Here is a 20,814-nt window from a genome sequence, read left to right as displayed (position 1 = left end):
GTACTACATAGTACAGCTCCCAGAATAAAACAGGTGCTCAATAAATACTTGTTAATTCTAATGAAGAGAAAGCATATAGAAAGAAAAATGCTAAGAAAGGGGCACAGAAAGAAAATGATCTTTGGAAAATAGCCACCAACTTGTAATTGAAGCTGAAGATGGATTAGTGATCTCTAAGCCAAAAGGATTCTTGACTTGTCTCATTTGCTTTTTGAAAACTCTTGTGTTGAACTGGGTTTCTTCTGAATTTCTCAAAATTACTGGAACATCCCAACCAAACCTGAAGAAAAATAAAAATAAAATAATACATAATTCTATCAAATACTGAAACTTTATGTGAAGTATGTTGTGCTTCATTAGTTATTCCTTTTAACATAAGCACCACAACAAGAGATCAATTTATTCAGTTTACATTATATTACGGAATTAATCTAGAGTTGAGAGATTAGAGGCCCCATACAATTGCAATATATCGTTCAGCTGGCTGAATTGACATACTCCTGTAAATAAAGAGTTCTATTGTTAATATTATTGCTGATAACAAAGTAGTGCAGTCATTACAGAAATTGTACTTAATATAACAGCAAAAATATGAGAAGAATTATTTAATTTTTAAATTGATATAAAAAACAAGTTCATATTTAATATGTGGACTATTTGATATTATTTATGGAACAGGAGAACTTTTTTTTAAATTAATTTTATTTTATTATGTTAGTCACCGTACATTACATCATTAGTTTTTGATGCAGTGTTCCATGATACACCCAGTGCTGGAACAGGATAACTTTTAAACACCAAATACAGCACTTCATTTACATAACATATTTTCTACTTTTATTAAATTTCATGTAAAACTGTGAAAATGCACATTGAACAGATTAGAAGGAAAATGAAAGGGACCAAACTCAATTCCTTATCAAATTAGAAAGCAGCTAAGTTCACTGAATTAAAAAAAAGTAACTTAAAATGAATACACATTAGTTAAACCAGGGGACTTTAGGTTAAGATGGCATTCATACTCTGATGCACTCTCTTCTCTCCAGACACTTAGTAGTGATGGATAAAAAATAAAGAGAGAAATCAAAAAAGACCACACTGAAATGAGCAAACAAACTGTGGTGTGTTGAAACAAAGGAATAGTAGTATTCAGCAATGAAAAGGAATAAATTATTGCTACAGCCACATGGATAAATCTCAAAAACAACATGCTGAGCAAAAGAAGTCTTACACAAAGGAGTACACGCTATATGATTCTGTAATATAAAATTCGAAAGCAGGCAAAACTAATCCATAGTAGAAATAAAAAAACAGGGCAATGGTTGCTTCTGTGGGGTGGAGGGGTATGGACTGACCAGGAAAGAGCATGAGAAAACTTTCTCTGGTGATGGTAATATTGTACATCTTGAGAAGAGGTTTGAGTATAGATGATGTGTTTGATAACACTGAAGACTTGTATATTTCATTGTGTGTAAATATTACTTCAAAAGAAAAAAAGGAACTATAAACAAAAACAAATGTTGACGGACACCTAGGTGGCTCAGTCGGTTAAGCATCCGACTCTTGGTTTCGGCTCAAGTTATGATCTCAGGGTCATGAGACTGAGCTCTACATCAGGCTCTCTCTCTTTCCCTCTCCCTCTGCCCCGCCCCCCTTTTCCTCTCCCTCTCCCCCAAAAAACAAAACAAAACAAAAAAACCCAAATGTTGAGCTCCAGTTAATAATATGTAATGCTTTAGTGTCTACGGGAAGAGTAACAACTTACTTTGAAGTGATCAAGAAATAGGATGGACAAATACGTAATAAAGACTCTATAGCAAAATACTGATTGTAGAACCTAAGTGATGGGCATAATATGTTCATTGTATAATTTTTTCAAGTTTTCTGTATGTTTGAAAATTTTAATAATAAAACGTTGTAAAAAAAAAAAAAAGAGACATAGTGGGCTCAAAGACAAATCTTTATGGTTCTGAAAAGGGAAAGAAATATAAAGTAATGAGTAAGGCTGATGCCATGGTTTGATGGGTCCTGAGTCTGGCAGCAGGCAGTGGCCAGTAAGCCTTCCCATAGTAAAAGGACCTTATAGGTTGCCCACTCAAAACAAGAGCCAGAGCGAGTTTCATAATTTGAATCCAGGAACTGGGTTAGGCCAATATCAATATGGAACAGAACTGTCATTGTAAGACCTGGTCCTTGACTGGGGAGCATCTAGGAATTGGGTTGGAGACAATTGTAAAATGGTTAAACAGCAAGGGTGATGACAAAGGGTAGGGAAGAAAACTTCTACTAAAATTTAGGTTGCAAACCAAAATTTCAAAACACATGAATAAATCTAATACCAAGAGAAGGCCAATAAAAGTAACACATGGAATAAAGTTACACTCTAGATGAATTTAATTTTATGGAACAGTTAGATAAGGCTGTTCTGGTCCTGCTTAAGAAAGCCAAAAAGCAAGCCTCTAACAGATCAAACTGTTTCCAAGTAAGTTAACTGTATCCCAAAACAAAGCTCAAGAATATATATATATGAATACAAAAATATCCAGCACCCTAAAGTAAAATTCACAGTGTTTAGCATCCAATAAAAAATTAACAGCCATGCAAAGAAGAAAATATGACTCATTATGAGGAGAGAAACTAATCAAAAGAAATGGACCCTAGAAATGACATGGATCCTAGAACTAGTAGACAAGAACATCGAAATAATTGTTATAACTACTCCATATTTTCAAAAAGGTAAGTAAAGATTGAGCATACTGTACGGAGACATGGAAGATATTTAAAAAGACCCAAATCCATTTCTGAAGATGAAAAAATACATTTGAGATGAAAAATACACTGGATGAGATTAATAGCTGACTTAACATTACAGAACAAAAGATTAGTATATTTGAAGACTTATCAACAGAAAGGATCTAATATGAAACACAGAAAGGGAAAAAAAGGCTGGACAAAAATACCTCAAAACATCAGTGAGCTGAAGGACAACTTCATGCAGTTTGCAGAGAAGGGGCAGAGACGTACAAGAAAACTACAGATGCCTATCACTCAGGAACATAGATGCAAAACTTAACAAAATTAACAGATGAAATCCAACAATATATTAAAAGGCTAATACATCATGACCTAGTGATGGCTTAGCATAACATTAAAAATTTAATGTAATTCACCATATTAACAGACTGAAAAAGAAAAACCATATGATCATCTCAATACATGCAGAAAAACCACTTGCTAAAATCCAATGTCTAGTCCTGATAAAAACTGTCAGCCAACTAGGAATGTAAAGGAACTTAACCTGGTAAAGGACAGCAATAAATATGTAGAGCTAACATCATACTTTAGGAAAAACTGCTTTCCTCCTAAAATCAGGAACAAGACACTTAATAGCTATGTGTCCTCAAGCAATTGCTCAACCTCTGTGTAACAGGTTTCCGGACAGGAACAGAGCTTGGCACTTCATAAGTGCTAGCAATGATAATGCTGATCATGGAGTAGACATAGGCGGTGGCAGAAGAGCTAGAGAGAAAGAACAAATCCAGTAATTTCTCCTTTTTGAACCTCAGAATCAGTTACCCCGCAGCTTCTGTGTCCACTGCCCAACATTGCCCCAGTGCCTTTTAGCGATTAGGTCAGGAATGTGAAATGGTAGGACACAAGATACAATCTTCCCACGAGAGCCATAAGATAACACCTTCTTCTTCTTTCCTTCATCCCGTGGAGTGAAAAAAACAAAGCGAGAAAACACAATTCTGTGCTATACATACTCATTCTATTTCCTGGCCCCTTCATCATTTTAATTCTCCCTACCATCCCCTACCCCTTTTTCTTTCTTTACCCCCACCGCCTGGCTCCTTACACCCACATTACCAGCAGTAAACACTGGAATCAGAGCTCATTGTGGTCAGTTCTACTGTAGGTTCAAGCATTATATTTCAGATACTTTATCATGTTGTACCTAAAAATTTCAATTAAAGAATCTTTAAAGGTGTAGGAGCCAGAAACCCAAAAAGCAGGGCTTTGAAGAAATATCTGGAAGCAGCCTGTTGTGAGCACGGAATTCCTTTACAATATGCTTTATTTATTGTGTGTCAACTATACTTCAATAAATAAATTTTCAAGAAATATATTTTTTTTATTTATTCCGTGATATATCTGGTTTTAATATAAAAAGTATTATTTCTCCAAATCTTTATATAAAATCAGTGTTGTAGGAAGATATGCCATATCTGTTCTGTGGTTTTGAATACACCTCAGAATGGAACAAATAATTTGAGATATAAAGTTTTGCTTCTTTTTAAACATGCTTATCCAAGGCTGCTTGGCCCAGCATCATATCAAGAGCTGCCAAAACACACCTATTATTAAAAGAAACTCATCTCCCTAGATTTTTTTATTTCTCTGCCTCATGCTTACTCTTGGGTCTGCATTTTCAAATAGCCTCACATCCTTGATTTGAGTCAAATACATCTTTTAAAATTGGTATTATGGATCATGCTAAACCCTTGGCCTTTTTATGCTATATAACCTTTTTACCGTGAAGGATAACATACAGAAAAGTACACAAAACATAGTTCAATGAATTAGAAAGTAATTGGTATTCGGGTTAAGAACCCAAACAATATTCTCAGAAAGTCTCTTGTGTCGCCTTCCCTCTCCACTATCTTGACTTCAATTACTGTAATTTAGTGTACTTGTTTCTGAATTGTTATATAAGTGGATGCTGTGTATACTTTTATTTCCTGTTTTACAGCTTTATGCTTGCAGATTCATCCATGCAGCTATACTTAGCACATTTTTGTGGCTGTATAGTATTTTATTGTACAATAAATGTGCTGTAACTTGCTTACACGTTCTACTCTTAATGGACATTTAACTTGTCCTCACATTTTGGCCATAATGAATAATGCCTATACAAACATTTTCATATAAGGCACTTGGTGCACATGCGTATACTTGCATTTTTGTTAGGTCCACACACGCTGAGCATGGTATTTCTCAGCCATAAGGTCTGTGCTTCTTCAACTTCAGTGGGTAATGCTAACAAATGTTCTACGGGGTAGTATCAATTTACACTCCCATGTTCCCCTTGCACCAAATCCTTGCCAAAACCTTATTAGCCACCTGGTAGGTATGTGGTGGCACTGCGTTATGGTTTTAATTTCTATTTCTCAGATGACTGATTATTCTTATTTTTAGAAATTCTTTACATGTCCTGAATACGAGCCCTTTGTTGGATATATCTTCACCCGTCCTACGTCTTGCCTTTCACATTCATAATGGTATCTTTTGATGAACAGAGTTCTTAATTTTAACACAGTTATTAACCTTTTCCTTTAAGGTTAATGCTCTTGCTCTTTGGCTTTTCATTACTGGCTTATCTGAATTATGTCCTGACAGTGCCACGTTTCTGAATTATGATCTCGGGCATTTTTGCATTCCTGTCCTCTTAAAGGACTTAGCCAGGCATGGCTAGAGCAGCCAATCCTGAATCAAGTCTCTGCGTCCATATCTGACTTCACCAGCCCTGTTACCCCGATATCCTTATGCTTTGGGGGAAACAAGGGTTGGGGGAGGGAGGGTATAATTCACTGTGTAATAGAGTGATGTTGCAGTCTGAACACACCTCTTGTCTGAAGCATTATGTTTAATGTAGTCTGAGATCATGTAAGCCGGTTTTGGGGCAGCTGACACACGGATGACTCACGTTGAACTTTCAGCCTAGTATAATCCTAAACCTTCTCACATACCTGACCCAGCATGAACTTGCTCATTTTTGCACAAAAATCCACAACTGCCACAGTTTTAACCTGTTTGATGTGGACCAATATTTCTATCTTTAACATATTACTCAAAAGCCTATATGCAGAGATGACCTGGAATAAGGTTAAAAATTGGAGACTGGTCAAACAGTAATCCGTAATTGGTGCTGACAAATGGTTCTGTAAAATCCTGGTAAACAGACCCAGTGATGTGCCTCTGGCCACCATCCTAACATCTGGTCTTTTCCACATTTTTAATCAAAAACTAGAATAAAGACATTGATGCCCTGTGTATGAGACCATGGCTGATATGACATTACAAGGAATAATAAAATAAAACAGTAAAAGAGAAAACTGACAAATTTTCTTTTCAATCAAATTTCATCTTTATCTTTATCTTTATCATCTAATCAAAGTCATGTCGGCAACTGTTAGTAATAGAATACCAACTAAATAAATGTTTCTAAACATTCATTACTTTATTTTATATAAACTTAGTTCCCCTTTTTTCCATAAAGAGAATTTTCTATTCTCTTTCCTTTACTGATACAATTTTATACTTACTCCTCCTGGATTTTTCTGTAATTCTGGTTCTTCCCATTTCTAAATTGTTTGTTGTACTTGTTCATAATGTTTAAACTTCTAGCACAGCAATAATCTGTGGACCTCCAATTCTGACCACATTTTTCTTATTGCCTATATAATGTCTTACTCTGCCCACACTTGCGAAGCTTCTAATCAGAGGCTGAATTGGTAGACTGGACCTCCTTTCCTTGTGTCTGGAGTCTCATGGAGCTCCTCATAAATAAAGGCTACTTTGAAGCTAAAATTTCAGGCTCAGCAGTACAAGTTTTATTACCCCTTCAGCCTTGAGTTCTCAAGCCAATCAGAAAGCAGACAGGCAGTTGTTAATTTGGGGGGGCCTTCTCTCCCGGGTGATCTCCCAAAGGTGGTCTCACCCAGCTAGCTGTATACTGACACTGGATCGGGATATAAAAACCATTCACGGGGAGACCCTTGGTAGGGGAGGAGAGTCTCTGAGGGAACTGCTGTGATAATGCTATGACTTTGGGAAAATGACTCAGTCTCTAAAATTCTGTGCCTTTACTTGTAAAATGAAGGGCTAAAATAAGTGACCTTAAGGCCCTACGAAGGTCTGAGATGTCATTTCTAACAGTTTTGTGTTTTCTTCTAGATTGTTCTAAAAAATTCTTGCCAATGCAAGTGTCAAGTATTGCGTGCTCTAAGCAAATACAAACTAAAGTCATCTTCTTTTCCTAAGGAGGAATCTGTACCTCATCACCAGCGTCATCACACACACAACCTACTGCATTCAACAAGTGAGATGAGGGGGCACCTGGGTGGCTCAGTCGGCTGCCTTCGGCTCAGGTCATGATCTCAGGGTCCTGGGATCGAGCCCCGCATCGGGCTCCCTGCTCAGTGGAGAGTCTGCTTCTCCCTCTCCCTCTGCCTGCCTCTCTGCCTACTTGTGCTCTCTCCCTATATCTCTGTCAAATAAATAAATAAAATCTTAAAAAAAAAAAAAAACAAGTGAGATGAGAAATTGTCAAGGTCAGTGTATCAGGCAGGGTCGGCAGGAGACAGAAGCCACATCTGTTATTTAAACATAAAGAATTTAATACTAATATAAAGAACTGTTAATCAAGTACCAAAGACTGAAAATGCAAGAAGGGGACACTGAGGTATCCTAGCACGAAGCAGTTACTCACTCCTAGGGTGGGGAAACAAAGAGAAGCGTGGGGATTATTACAATTTAGAAGCTTGGATAAGGGATCCCCCAGAGCTGGCATGCAGACTTTTGTGGTAGGAGAGCTGGCCAGCTGGTGCTGATATCTCTGAAGAAGTGCGATAAGGCTCATTCTAGGTCTGAGGAAAAGTTGTCAGCTAAAATAAACTGCTGCTACTCAGGCCAACTGCCAGGGCAAAGGCCAGTGCTGCAGGAATGCAGACCAGGAAAAGGAAGCAAACTGTTAAGAGGAAGTCCCTTCTTCCTCCTCCAGCCTTCCAGTCTCTTTCTAGCATCCTCTACTGGCAGATTCTAATAGGGAGCAAAGGACAAGAGAAAAATGGTTTGCAAAGTCCCATCCCCAGTATTACCAAGCAGAGCACAGAAGAGCATGTTTGCTTCTGAGACACAACAGCCTTTGAGAAAGATCTGGAGGATGACTGATAGTATGTCCTTGTGGCAGCACTGAAGGGTACAGGGTCCTTCGTCTAGGGGACCTCACCTCCCCTTTAATCAGACGCTCCAGGTCTATGGATTGGCTTATATCTGTAAACTGTGTGAAAGGTGGTAACTCTCCATTGTGATGACTCAAGTCAGGTTTCTGGCTCCAGACATGGAGTTTTTCCTTCTATGTAGTTCATGTAGCATTTAGTAGGCTGCCCATCTATTTTATTCCTAGAGACACTATAATGCATTAGCCACTGCCAAAAATCCTTGTAAGCCAAAACATTCTCTGCTTTATCCTCCACTGCCCATTATGGAGCATATGTCCACCTCGACTCCTGTGGGGTGCCACTGGACCTCAAGTCAGGAGCTCCCACCATCATAAACAGCCTACAGAGAACAGAGATTTTCAAGGATACAAGTCTCCTCCCAGCAATTTATTTCTCAGTGCCTTCATGAAAAGTGTATCTTCTGCACAGTCTTAAAGGACACAGTGGGGGGGGGGGGTGGGTGTGCAGGTTGCACATAATAAATCCAGTCCAATATTCCTATCTTTCTAAGCCTTCAGATTCCTTCCTCATTATGCCAGGAAAGTTCTAGCACCTCAACCTTATTACATATAGGCCACCACTGAGTCCAAGTTTCAGTCAACCAAATCTGAGTTAATACCTTAGATTCAAAATTTCTTGAGAACACACCCAGATCAATAAATTTTATCTGGGGCACCTGGGTGGCTCAGCTGGTTAAGCATCAGACTCTTGATCTCAGCTCTGGTCTTGATCTCAAGGTCATGAGTTCAATCCCTGCCTTGGGCTCCACACTGGAGGTGGAGCCTACTAAAAAATAAATAAATAAAAGAAAGAAAAGAAATAAATACTTTTATCTGATTTAGTGTTACATTCTATCCTTCCTGGCCTAACCTATTTACAACCCATTCTCACAGATACTGCTCCTTCCCAATGATACAAATTAGTAAAATTTTGCAAATCTTTTAGAGGCTAGGCTCTTTCCAACCAGGTTGGATTTTGTCCCTGTTCTTTGGAGCATGAAGAGATCTGGGCCTCATAACAAAAGGTTATAGAGATAGGTCTTGAGTATAGACATCCTCTGCAAAGCAATTACTCTAGGAAAGGTTATTACAGGACCTTCAAGCCAAGGAGGGACAGTTTTTTGGACATGGAAAGCTAAGCAGGCTGCTTCCATGAACAAAGGAGAGTCAGAATGACCCGGGTTTCAAGACTCTCAGTTTTATCCAAGTCAACTTAGATGTTCGCATTCCAAGTCTCAGGGCTCTGGTTCTTTCTTTCCACTCGGTGCCCTAAATGAGACATTGACAAGGTTGTGTAATTCTATTACCAGCACAATTAAAACTGTGTTCAATGTTTAGTTCTGTGGCTACATGAAAGAAAGTGCTTTAGAACCCAGACCCTCTCTAATTCTTTAAGAGTTGACCTGGGTGTTTTAAGATCTTAGCTTATCATTTTCTTTTTGTAAGGGCTCCAGTGATCTCAGAAGCAACCATCCCACCCATCCCTCAGTCCTTACAGTCAAAAAGTCCTTTAGCCACTAGGTCCCCCAAACACTTCAGAAATCATTTTATCACAATCAATCAAAGGTAGTAATCTGATGAATCGTGATGCCAATACATGCCATGGATTACTAGAACCTTATATCCTGTTGGCAAGGAGCTGAAGATGTGACCAAGGTAATCCCTGAAGCCCATCTTTGAGAGTTTCTCCCCCGGGATCCCAATTATAGTAACAATTTCTTTATTAATACCTTTTATAAGTCCAATCGGGAGACAAAAAACACACCAGTTATTTTAACAGAGGGCATTTAATATGAGTAATTGTTAACCATATGCTGAAGAACTGAAAAAGCTAAAAGGGGACAGTGAGTATCGAAGTAGTACCAGTAGGAAGCAGCTATCACTCCAAAACAGGAATAAAGAGAATTACTACAGCTGAGAAATTTGGAGGAAGAACTGCCATGGAGCTGGGACTCAGATCTGAGGAAAGGGTATTGATATCTTTGAAGGGGTGCAATAGGCTGGTTCTAAGAGAGTGGAAAACTACAAACTGGAGAAACTGGGGCCAACTATTCATGCCAGAGTGAGGCACTATCACTGTGGTGAGACAGACAAGAAAAAGAAGCACACAGGAAGCAGCAAGCCCTTTTGTCCTCTACCCTTCCACTCTCCCTCCCCTGCTGGCAAAGCCTGCTAGGCAGCCAGCTAGAAAGAAGAAATGTGGTTTAGAGGTTCTGCCCCAGATTCACAAAACAGAATCTAAAGGGGTGCTATGGAGCTGAGGGACAATAGCTTAATAACCTGTAGTCAAGCAGGGAGCAGCTGCAGAGTCAGGGTACCTGATTATCTGAAACTGTTAAAGGATGTGTGGCATTTTGGTCTCCTTTCTGCACAGTGCCTGGCAAACAGCAACCTTAGATTCAAAATTATAATTGTGAGCTATTAGAGCTCACAATTAATAAATGTGAGCTATTAGAGCTTAATAAATGTGAGCTATTAGAGCTCACGAAACCACCAAGGAGTTAAAGAGAAATACCATACTTCAGTGGCATGATTCTTTGCTATTGCTATTGGGATTCCAATATTCAGATGTTCTTGTTCTTTCTCCACCCCCACACAGTGCAAGCAGACAAGGAGAACAGTAGAAAGAAGCAGTGGGAAAGAAAATTAGAGCAGTGCTGAGGTAATGGCGAAGACACGAAACCAATAGGGATTATATTTTGGGAGGTTAAAAAAAAAAAAAATAACACAGGTGAAAAGCATAGTGGATTCATGGGTTTACCTCCTGTCTGGGTACTATTAGAAAGTTGCTTTTATGAGATCTAGATGGTTTTCTTTGTTTCTACTCAATGTATCTGTTGCCTTGGCTTAGGTTAGCAAATAAACACTAGTAAAAAGTTTATCTATATGGACAAAGCTAACCCAGCTAAAGGGAATGGTTAGATTAGGTTCAAGATAACTGGTTAGGCCCAAATCAGAATGAAAGTGATTGGCACTTACATGGTCTTGGGTCCTCAGCAATGCTTAGCCCAGACTTCCAAAAATTCTACAGGTATCTGGCCTTCCACCCCTCTAACATCATACCCAAATGGAGGGCTTATGTGATCATTAAGTTTTCAAAACAAGTCTTAAACTTGGCAGAGCCAGAATTTGAATCTAGGTCTGTCTGACTCCAAAGTGTCTCTTAACCACTACAAACATGAGGTTCCTGACTACCCTTACCCACAGATGCCACCATCATTGTCCATCTGGTCCTCACTCATTTTCCTCTTCCCAATATTATAGATAGATATCTAAGATATCTAATTAGCTGGCCTACAGAAAATTAAAATTTAAGGATATAATGCAATGATCAACGAGTTACCTATTTTCCTGAATGGAGGAAAATTACATTTCTTTAAGAGAATAACCTTAACATTATAGTCATTAAGAAATCTTGTGTTCGGGCACCTGGCTGGCTCAGTCGGTTAAGCGTCTGTCTTCGGCTCAGGTCATGATCCTGGAGTCCAGGGATTGAGTCCCACATCGGGCTCCCTGCTCAGCGGGGAGCCTGCTTCTCCCTCTGACCCTCCCCCCTCTCATGCTCTCTCTCTCAAATAAATAAATAAAAATCTTTTAAAAAAATTAAAAAAAAAAGAAATCTTGTGTTAAGACTGCTTTACTCACTTAGGCAACCAAGTTGCAAATTTCAATTACAAACTTTCTTGAAATGAACAATAAACAACAATAAAATCTGAGGTGTCCATAACAAATTGCATAAGACCGGTCTTAATCTTCTCCCACCCACAAACAAGGAATTTTGTGCTCTACAGCAGGCAGGGTGAGGGGCAGTATGGAAATACTAAGACTGGGCTTAGTTTTTAAAGATGGCATATAGTTTGAGAAATTAACAAGGGCTTGTTTCCTTTCTGTAAAGCAATCCTATATATGTGATCAAAGCGTATTTTAAGATTTGTTTTACACAGGCTGATCTATTCACTAACACGCTTCCTCTGTCCCTCTGCTCATGTTGTATCCCTGAAATGCCTTCTATTCTCTATCATACACACTTAACTTCATTTGTTTCTCAAAATACCGATTCTTCAAAATCCAGCTCATGTCTCTCTCCGCAATAGATGAATTAGTAAGATGGTTTCAACTAGCCGTATTTATAAGGCTTCTCTAAACATGATACAATGGCTTCTCCTCAAGAGAGAAATTTTAGAATCTCTGAGCTAGAAAAATTGCTCAGGGATTATCTAACAGTCTATTCTCCTTGTCTCCAATGGGTAAACTGCCCCTACCCGTTAATGTAACTTATCTCAAAGGTCTTTTCCAGCTCTAATCTTATGGCTTCATAGTTCTGTCGACTAAATATTACTTCAAAAGGCGTGGAATATATCTAGAAACCATTAAATTCCCAAACGGTAACGGAGTTCAGTTAGAAGTTACGCTGAAAGATCTGAGGTCAAGTGCTCGGTTCTGGTCAGAACAACAATCAACTGTGTTTACTGTCCACGTCTGTGCACTGTACCGCCGGTGACTGATTCACTCTGGGCACACAGTAGGCCCCAATCCGGGACAGAAGCTTGCTGGTCAAGCACTCTATCCCAACACCGAGACGAGGCCCTCACTGACCGCTTTATCTCTTAGAAACAAAGCTGGGTAAAATACCTCAATCCGGCACCACCCCCCGATACCCGCTGCGACGGGGACGGCACAGTGATGCAGAGCAGTGATGCAGGTGCACAACGCACCTTGTTTTGCTCCGGGAGCCAGTCGGAATTCGCGGCACCAGCTCCCCCACAGCCCCAGGAGCGCCAGCCTCGCAGCTCCCCCGGCTCCGATGCCCCCCCTCCTCCGCTGTTCTCCGCGACCCCACTGCCCCAGCAGTCCGCCCCTACGTCCCTTGTTTCTAACCATGGGGCACTTACCATCCCAATACCAGGCCGGTGGTCACGATGAAGCAGGTAAAGACCACCGCGATGTAGAAAAGCGGCGAATACTCATACAGCGTTACCAGCAATACCGCAGCCATCAGGATGTCCTAAACTGAGCCGAGCTTCAGCCGCCCAGCCCAGCCCACCCGGCCGGTGTCAAAGCCACTACGGTGCCTCAGAGCTGACAAACTTCGTAGCTACGCACTCGCCCGGGGTTCTAAGGCTAGACGTCAGGGCAACCTCGCCGGCCACGGGAGCCAGAGTGCCAATCACGACGTCGCCTGCAGGGCTCGCCCCGCCCCTCCTGCTCCAGTCCCGAGCTATTGGCTTCGCAGAGGGGCGGTGCCCAGACTGGACTCACGGGATTGGTACCCGGAGAGCGTCTGTGTGTCCTAGCGGTCAAGGCTTTTCTGCGGCAAATTCTAAATACGCATAGCGGCCAAATCTGTCCAAGGATCAGGTAAGGTTTTCTGATGACACAGAGAGGAGGCACAGTCCGAAATCCACGTCGCAGAGTCTAAATCCCGCATCTTGGATACGCGGCAAATTTGAGAGGAGAAGAGCCGGCATCTTGGGTTCTACAAAGTGAAGTAACCTCACACCTGCTCTTGTTTTATCTAGAAAAGTTACAGTTAGATACTACGAAAGACCAAAAGGAGTCTTACAAGCAGTTTATACGAAACTTGTCGGCCTTTTCAAGTTGGATATAATGATAAAGGAAAATTAGCATTGCGTATCAAGATTCTCATAGAAGTAAATCAACTGTCCTCCCACATTCCCTTCTTTTTCTCCTCCCCCTACCTCCTTCAAATTAGAATTAGATATTTGAACTTTTTTGTATTAATTTTTACTTTAATAATAATTTTAAATATATACGTGTGTGTGTGTGTGTGTGTATATATATATATATATATATATATATATATATGCCTTTAAGAAAGGAGCGAAATGCTCATCCCCCTCTCCTCATCCCCATTCAGCCAGCCCCATGAAGGTAGCCTCCCTGGAAGTCCCTCACACCTCCACTGACAGCTCATCGGTTTGGATTTAGCCCTTGGCCACACGCAGTTACCACAGAGACAGGTAATTTAGTCTTTTATTCTGAGCAGCAAATCACTAGTAAAATTAATGTTGGAGAAAGATGAGCTAAATTTGTTCTATGGCTTCACATATCTCTTGGCCAATGACCATGTGTTGTGTACTCTCTGGAGTAGTGCTGTGTAAGCAGCTTGGTTCAACAACATAATTTTTGATAACTACATATATGATTTGTGAAAGTATATAGTTTATTGTTGGACAATTTTTAAAATTATAAACAACACAGCAATGAACATTCTTAAAGCTAAATCATCTCCTTAGGTGGAACTAGAGGTGGAACTTTTAGTTCAAAAAGTATGCACATTGTAAGCCTTTAGGGAAACAATGCTTCTCCAGAAATATTATACCAATTTATGCTCCCACCCTTTCATCCGCAGTTTTGTGATCATTTGATATTGTCACTTAAAAAGCTTGGCCAATGGGAAAGGCAGTTTTATTGCAATAAGCAATAAAGAGTTTTCATAATGAAAACAGGGAATTCCAAGTTAAAGTGGCATATTAAACATATGCCTATAATTTTGCTCTCTCCCCAAACTCCACTAAAACTACAGTAAAGGGATGTAAAAAATAAATCAAAAACAAGAAGAGGAAATAACATAACAGAAGCACATATTGGAAGATGGAAAGCAGCTGAACAAGGATAATTCACTAACCAGCCCGTGAAAGTCAAATCCCAAACCAGCAGTGGAGAAAACTGACTCAACTTGATTTACACTGAAGAATTCTCAAAAAGAACATGAACTATCACAAATTTAACTCAAGCCTTTATTTCCCATTTGGATATCTGATACAACAATTCCAACTTGTCACTTTACTTCCAACATTGATTCTTTCTAACACATAATACACGATACACAGTGCAGGCAAAAATTATTTTTTAACATGTATCCTTTATTTTTAAACATGTTCTATTTCATTCCACCACCCCAAATCCTTGATTGCCATGCTATGTATCCTTGAGGATGAAGTCTTAAGTTCCTTGTTTGACATCGCCATCTCTACATGATCTGACTCCCACTTACTTACTCAGTCACAAAATATTTGTTTTGTGTCAGATATGTGCCAGACACCATAGAAGGCATTAGGGATACAATAATAAGCCAAAAATGACATATCTCTGTTCTCATGGAATTTATCATCTAATGGAAAAGAGAAACATTAATCAAAGAATCTTGAATAAAATATAAAGGCAAAATTATAATAAGTGCTATTAAAAAGAGGTACATGGAGCTAGAGGGCATATAATGGGAGACTAGTGAAACATAAGGAAGATCAGGAAAATATTCCCTGAAAAACAGATGATTGAGCTGAGAGCTGATGGAGAGAGATTTACCAGGCAAAGGGACAGGAGGGGAGAAAGCATTTAGGACAGAAGCTCTAGCATGTGCAAAGGCCCTGAGGTGGGAGAAATCATAGCACACCTGAGAAAATGAAAAGCCAATATGACTAAAGCATGGAGAGTGAGGAAGAGCATGCTAGGGGATGAAAAGGAGAGATAGGTAGGGCCCAGACCATACATGAGTCTTGCTATTTTAACTACTCAACTGTACCCTTAGAGCAATGAGAAGCCACTGATATGATTGAAGAAGGGGCATATTATGGACTGAATTGTGTCCCCCCAAAATTAATATGCTGAAGTTCTAGTTTCCAATGTGATTGTATTTGGAGATGTAGCCTTTAAGGAAGTAATTAAGGTTAAGTGAAGTCATAAGGGTAGGATGCTAATTCAATAGGAGTAGTGCCCTTATAACAAAAGAGAGACACCAGAGATCACTTTCTCTATGCAGGTGTATACAGAGAAAAGTCCATGTGGGAACAGTGAGAAGGCAACCGTCTGCAAATCAAGGAGAGAGTTCTTTCCAGAAAGCCTGCTGGCACCTTGATCTTGGACTTCTCACCTCAAGGACTGTGAGAAAATTAATTTCTTTTGTTTTAACCACTTGGTCTGTGGTATTCTATTCTGATAGCCAGGCAGATTAATACAGGGAGTGACATTCTGTTTGCATTTTCAGTCACTTAGGCTATTGTGTAGAAAACTTATTGGAAGGAGGCTGGGATGAATATAAATGAATATGGGGATATCAATTAACTGGATTCTTTAAGAAGTCCAGGCAAGAAGTATTGGTAACTCTGATTAGGATAGTGACGAGGACTTGCAGTGAAGTGGATTATTAGTCAGAAATTATTGCATTTGTAAGTGACAAAACTTGAAACAAAACAGTAAATCACTTGAGATAGCGATGTGTTTCCCTTTCAGGCAAAAGTGTGGAGGTAGGTCAATGCAGGACTGATACGGTGCACAGTGCAAGGGAACCAGGCTTCTATTTTGCTCCACGATGTATAGCCCCCATTCCTAAGGTCGCCTCATGGTTCAAGATGCTTGTTGCAGCTCCAGCCATTTACTCCAACCCCTTCCAGCACCCACCCCCTTCCCATTCTGAGACTGCAGTCTGAAGGGGAAGCCAGAACCTCAGTACAGTATGGCCTGCTGAACTTAGTCAAGCCCCACGTTATTGCCACGCTCCAGCACACTGGAAGGGAAAGACTTCCCCTCCTTCCCACTCGGCAGATACAGGCCTTCTGTCCTGGCCCCGGTTTCCACATTCTTGCTAGCAGGAAAGAGGACAGAGAGAAAGAATGAGATGATACTTCAGTTTAAGGAAACTCTAAGGAGGCAGCACTCATTCCACTGGCCACAACTCAGCCTCATGTCCACCTTTAACTGGAAGGAAGGTTGGAAAATACAGTCTTTGTTCAGGGCAGCCACCTCTGCTGTTGAATACTATCGCTCCTGTTCAAGGTGGTACAGAACCAAATGCAAATCCTCTCTCTCTTACTATTTCTTTTTTTAAGGGAGAGAGAGGGAGGGAGGAGGGTAGAAGGGACAGAGGGAGAGGGAGAGAGAGAATCTTAAGCAGGCTCCACACCCCAGCGAGGAGCTGGACAATGATGTGTGGCTCTATCTAACCCAACCCTGAGATCAGGACCAGAGCCTAAATCAAGAGTCTGATGTTTACTGACTGGGCCGCCAGGCGCCCCTCCTTGCCTTCTTTGTTAAAGAGAAAGTGGACTACCAATTTCAGTCTTTTCAGCTTCTCCAATATCATACCTATTTAGATGCTTTACTCCAACCCCTTCCAGCACCCACCCCCTTCCCATTCTGAGACTGCAGTCTGAAGGGGAAGCCAGAACCTCAGTACAGTATGGCCTGCTGAACTTAGTCAAGCCCCACCTTATTGCCACGCTCCAGCACACTGGAAGGGAAAGACTTACCCTCCTTCCCACTCGGCAGATACAGGCCTTCTGTCCTGGCCCCGGTTTCCTCTACCACATGGCATAGGCTAAATGCCATTTTTAATTTTGCCACGGTCTGGATTTTGAAATGTTGGTAGAGCTTTAAAATTTTATAAAACCTTTCTCGGTAGTGTCTGGCTTTTTCTAGATTTACTGTGTTTCTGGGGATTCAAAAATCCTATTTTGGTAGCCAAAAGCTGCTTGCTTTCTTCTGCATTCCTAACATCACAGTTCTATTTATCCTTTGAGGCTTATTCATGCTTCTGACTGACCAAGGAGAAGGTCTCATAAGAGAAATGCAAGCAAATATTAACGTGTTTTTAAAAATTATTATCTGCATTGCACAATTTTCTTGGCGCTGTTAACCCTTTCATTTTATATGGTCTTTCTATAGCCTACATTATTTCTTGGAAGGGCAAATTTATGTCTATTGTGAAGACACCGGTAGAAACATAATAAGCATCATAACTCTGAGTTTCAAACTTTGAGACAACTATTGCCCAACAGAATTGAATGAGTGTGCAATTGGATATAATCCCATAGATGGCAGGAATTGTGAAAAATCTTGTATGTAGTACCTTGGCAGAACCTGACTCCTAGTAGCCCACTGAACTTCCAAGTCCCTCTAGTAAAAACCTCTCATGGTCTTAGCTGTTGGGCTTCTGTCATCTATATATACTATGTGACAGGAGGCTACCTGAAGCTCACTCCAACTGAGCTGACACTGATGACTTATGTGGTACATGGTCTGTGGCCCAAAGCTTAGGACATTCATCTAGGACAGTGGTTCTCGACTGGGGTTGCTTTCCCACCTCTGTGCCCTGGCAACATTTGACAATGTCTGGACACATTTTGGTTCCCAGTGGGGGAGGAGTTACTGGCCTCTAGTGCAATCCCCGCCCCCCCCCCCACACACACACCTGAAGCCCTGCATGACATTTGGTATTCTGCTAAACACCCTACAATGCACAGCACAGTGCACCCACAACAAAGAATTATTTAAATCCAAATGTCAGTATTGCTAAATTGAGAAACTCTGATACAGAAAATTCTTTTGGTTCTGGACACTTCTCACCAAATCACTGTTTCCATATTGGCCCAGGCCATGTCTTCCATGGATCCCCAAAATAGCCTCCTAAATGGTTTTCTTGCTTCTCTATCTCCCAAAGTCTATTCTTTTTTAATTTGTTTTACTTTTTTAATATTTAATTTTTCATTTACATACAGTAAAAATCATTACGTCTCATGTACAGTTCTATGAGTTCTAACAAATGTACAGAGGTCATAGAACATTAGCACCATCAAGTTTCAGAATCACAGCTCAATTTTCAAAGTCTTTATTATGCTCTTTGGGTCTGTCCCTCACAGGGGCCACTCTGGGGTTAATCTGAGTCTTGGCAATGGTTTATATTGTAGGTAAGTTCTTGTAGTCTTTGCTATGCTTCTGTGGGTGTGTTCTACATACATGGACCTGGGGTATGTGCCCTGGTTCAGTTTCAAACTCTGCTCTTCAGGACTTCCCTTCTACCCCTGGACTCCCTTTCCCTGTTCTTCTGGTCTGAAAGATGGGACCCTCCATTCTACACTGTTGTGCAGTTCTATGTGACTGAGCCTGTCCTTCAGATGAAATGGCAAGAGAAAAGGAAGAAAAAAAAGTAACTGGCATACCTCCTTCACTCTATGCACAACAGTGCCCCTTTCCAAATTCCTCACAGAAAGATGGATTTTTCTCTCAGGTTTTAGGTGCCTATGCTCCTGCCCTGCTGAGACAGAGCTAACGATTTTGGTGGTTGGTGTTGCCCTCGGGGCAGGGCGAGGAGAGAAAAAAGGGGAAGGGGGGGCAATTCCTTCCACATTCTCCTGTTGCACACTCTTCCCTGATCCAGACTGTTCTCCTGTCATGCAGTAGAGGAGGAAAAAAGAACAAGAAAATTCACTGACACCCTACTGGTCATTCTTCAGATCCTACCTTCTTGTGGTGGAAGGCCTAAAATTAAGGTCTCATATTATGTGCTGCCATGACATTTGGTCACATTGGGCATGACCTAAATGCAAGCTCTGCTCCCTACTCTGCTCACATAGATAAAGTCCTCTACCCAGACAACCCTCATCATGGGGACCAGGCACAGGGCCTGCTTCTCCTTCAGTGGCAGGCTTCAGGTCCCCACCAACCTGGGCACCACACCCTCTTTAAGCCTACCTCACACAGCCTCTAGTTGTTCACTGTGTTCGCAAGGGCAGCTGCCTGACCCTGCATGGCATTTGGTGTCCCCCTTCCCTGGACTCTGAGTATATATGACTACAAAACTGCCATCAGTCTCATATGTCTAGTGTTGAGTGTTATGTGTTTGGCTATCCCCATAACCCCAGGGCAGGAATCCCTCCTTCACAAACAGGATGAAGAGGAGACCATCAAAACTTTTCCATGGTACTGGCACAAAAAACAGACACATATATCGATGGAACAGAATAGAAAGCCCAGAAATGGACCCTCAACTCTATGGTCAACTAATCTTCGACAAAGCAGGAAAGAATGTCCAGTGCAAAAAGACAGTCTCTTCAACAAATGGTGTTGGGAAAATTGGACAGCCACATGCAGAAGAATGAAACTGGACCATTTCCTTATACCACACACAAAAATAGACTCAAAATGGTTGAAAGACCTAAATGTGAGATAAGAGTCCATCAAAATCCTAAAGGAGAACACAGGCAGCAACCTCTTCGACCTCAGCCGCAGCAACTTCTTCCTAGAAACATCGCCAAAGGCAAGGGAAGCAAGGGCAAAAATGAACTATTGGGACCTCATCAAGATAAAAAGATTTTGCACAGCAAAAGAAACAGTCAACAAAACCAAAATACAACCGACAGAATGGGAGAAGATATTTGCAAATGACATATCAGATAAAGGGCTAGTATCCAAAATCTATAAAGAACTTCTTAAACTCAACACCCAAAGAACAAATGATCCAATCAAGAAATGGGCAGAAGACATGAACAGACATTTTTCCGAAAAAGACACCCAAATGGCCAACAGACACATGAAAAAGTGCTCAACATCGCTTGGCATCAGGGAAATCCAAATCAAAACTTCAATGGGATATCACCTCACACCAGTCAGAATGGCTAAAATTAACAAGTCAGGAAACGACAGATGTTGGCAGAGAAAGGGGAACCCTCCTACACTGTTGGTGGGAATGCAAGCTGGTGCAGCCACTCTGGAAAACAGTATGGAGGTTCTTCAAAAAGTTGAAAATAGAGCTACCCTATGACCCAGCAATTGCACTACTGGGTATTTACCCCAAATATACAAATGTAGGAATCCAAAGGGGTACGTGCACCCCGATGTTTATAGCAGCAATGTCCACAATAACCAAACTGTGGAAAGAGCCAAGGTGTCCATCGACAGATGAATGGATAAAGAAGATGTGGTATATATACACAATGGAATATTATGCAGCCATCAAAAGGAATGAAATCTTGCCATTTGCAACGATGTGGATGGAACTGGAGAGTGTTATGCTG

The 20,814-nt window shown here is 40.8% G+C and overlaps 1 protein-coding gene across 2 annotated transcripts in view; it reads right to left on the bottom strand.

Moving 5' to 3' along the window:
• The window catches only part of CGRRF1 (cell growth regulator with ring finger domain 1), a 29,043-nt gene extending 15,922 nt beyond the window's left edge, over nucleotides 1-13,121 (bottom strand). For both annotated transcript variants that reach the window (XM_032405148.1, XM_032405147.1), the window contains exons 1-2: nucleotides 12,895-13,121; nucleotides 141-280 (exon numbers count right to left, since the gene is read on the bottom strand). In XM_032405148.1, coding sequence (XP_032261039.1) covers nucleotides 141-280; nucleotides 12,895-12,998 — 244 coding nt within the window. In that variant the 5' untranslated portion in view covers nucleotides 12,999-13,121. The remainder of the gene's footprint in view (nucleotides 1-140; nucleotides 281-12,894) is intronic.
• Nucleotides 13,122-20,814: the final 7,693 nt, after the last annotated feature.

This window comes from Phoca vitulina, unplaced genomic scaffold (assembly GCF_004348235.1).
Source record: "Phoca vitulina isolate PV1807 unplaced genomic scaffold, GSC_HSeal_1.0 scaffold7, whole genome shotgun sequence".
Taxonomy (NCBI): Eukaryota; Metazoa; Chordata; class Mammalia; order Carnivora; family Phocidae; genus Phoca; species Phoca vitulina.
This window is presented reverse-complemented; position numbering and strand designations above follow the sequence as displayed.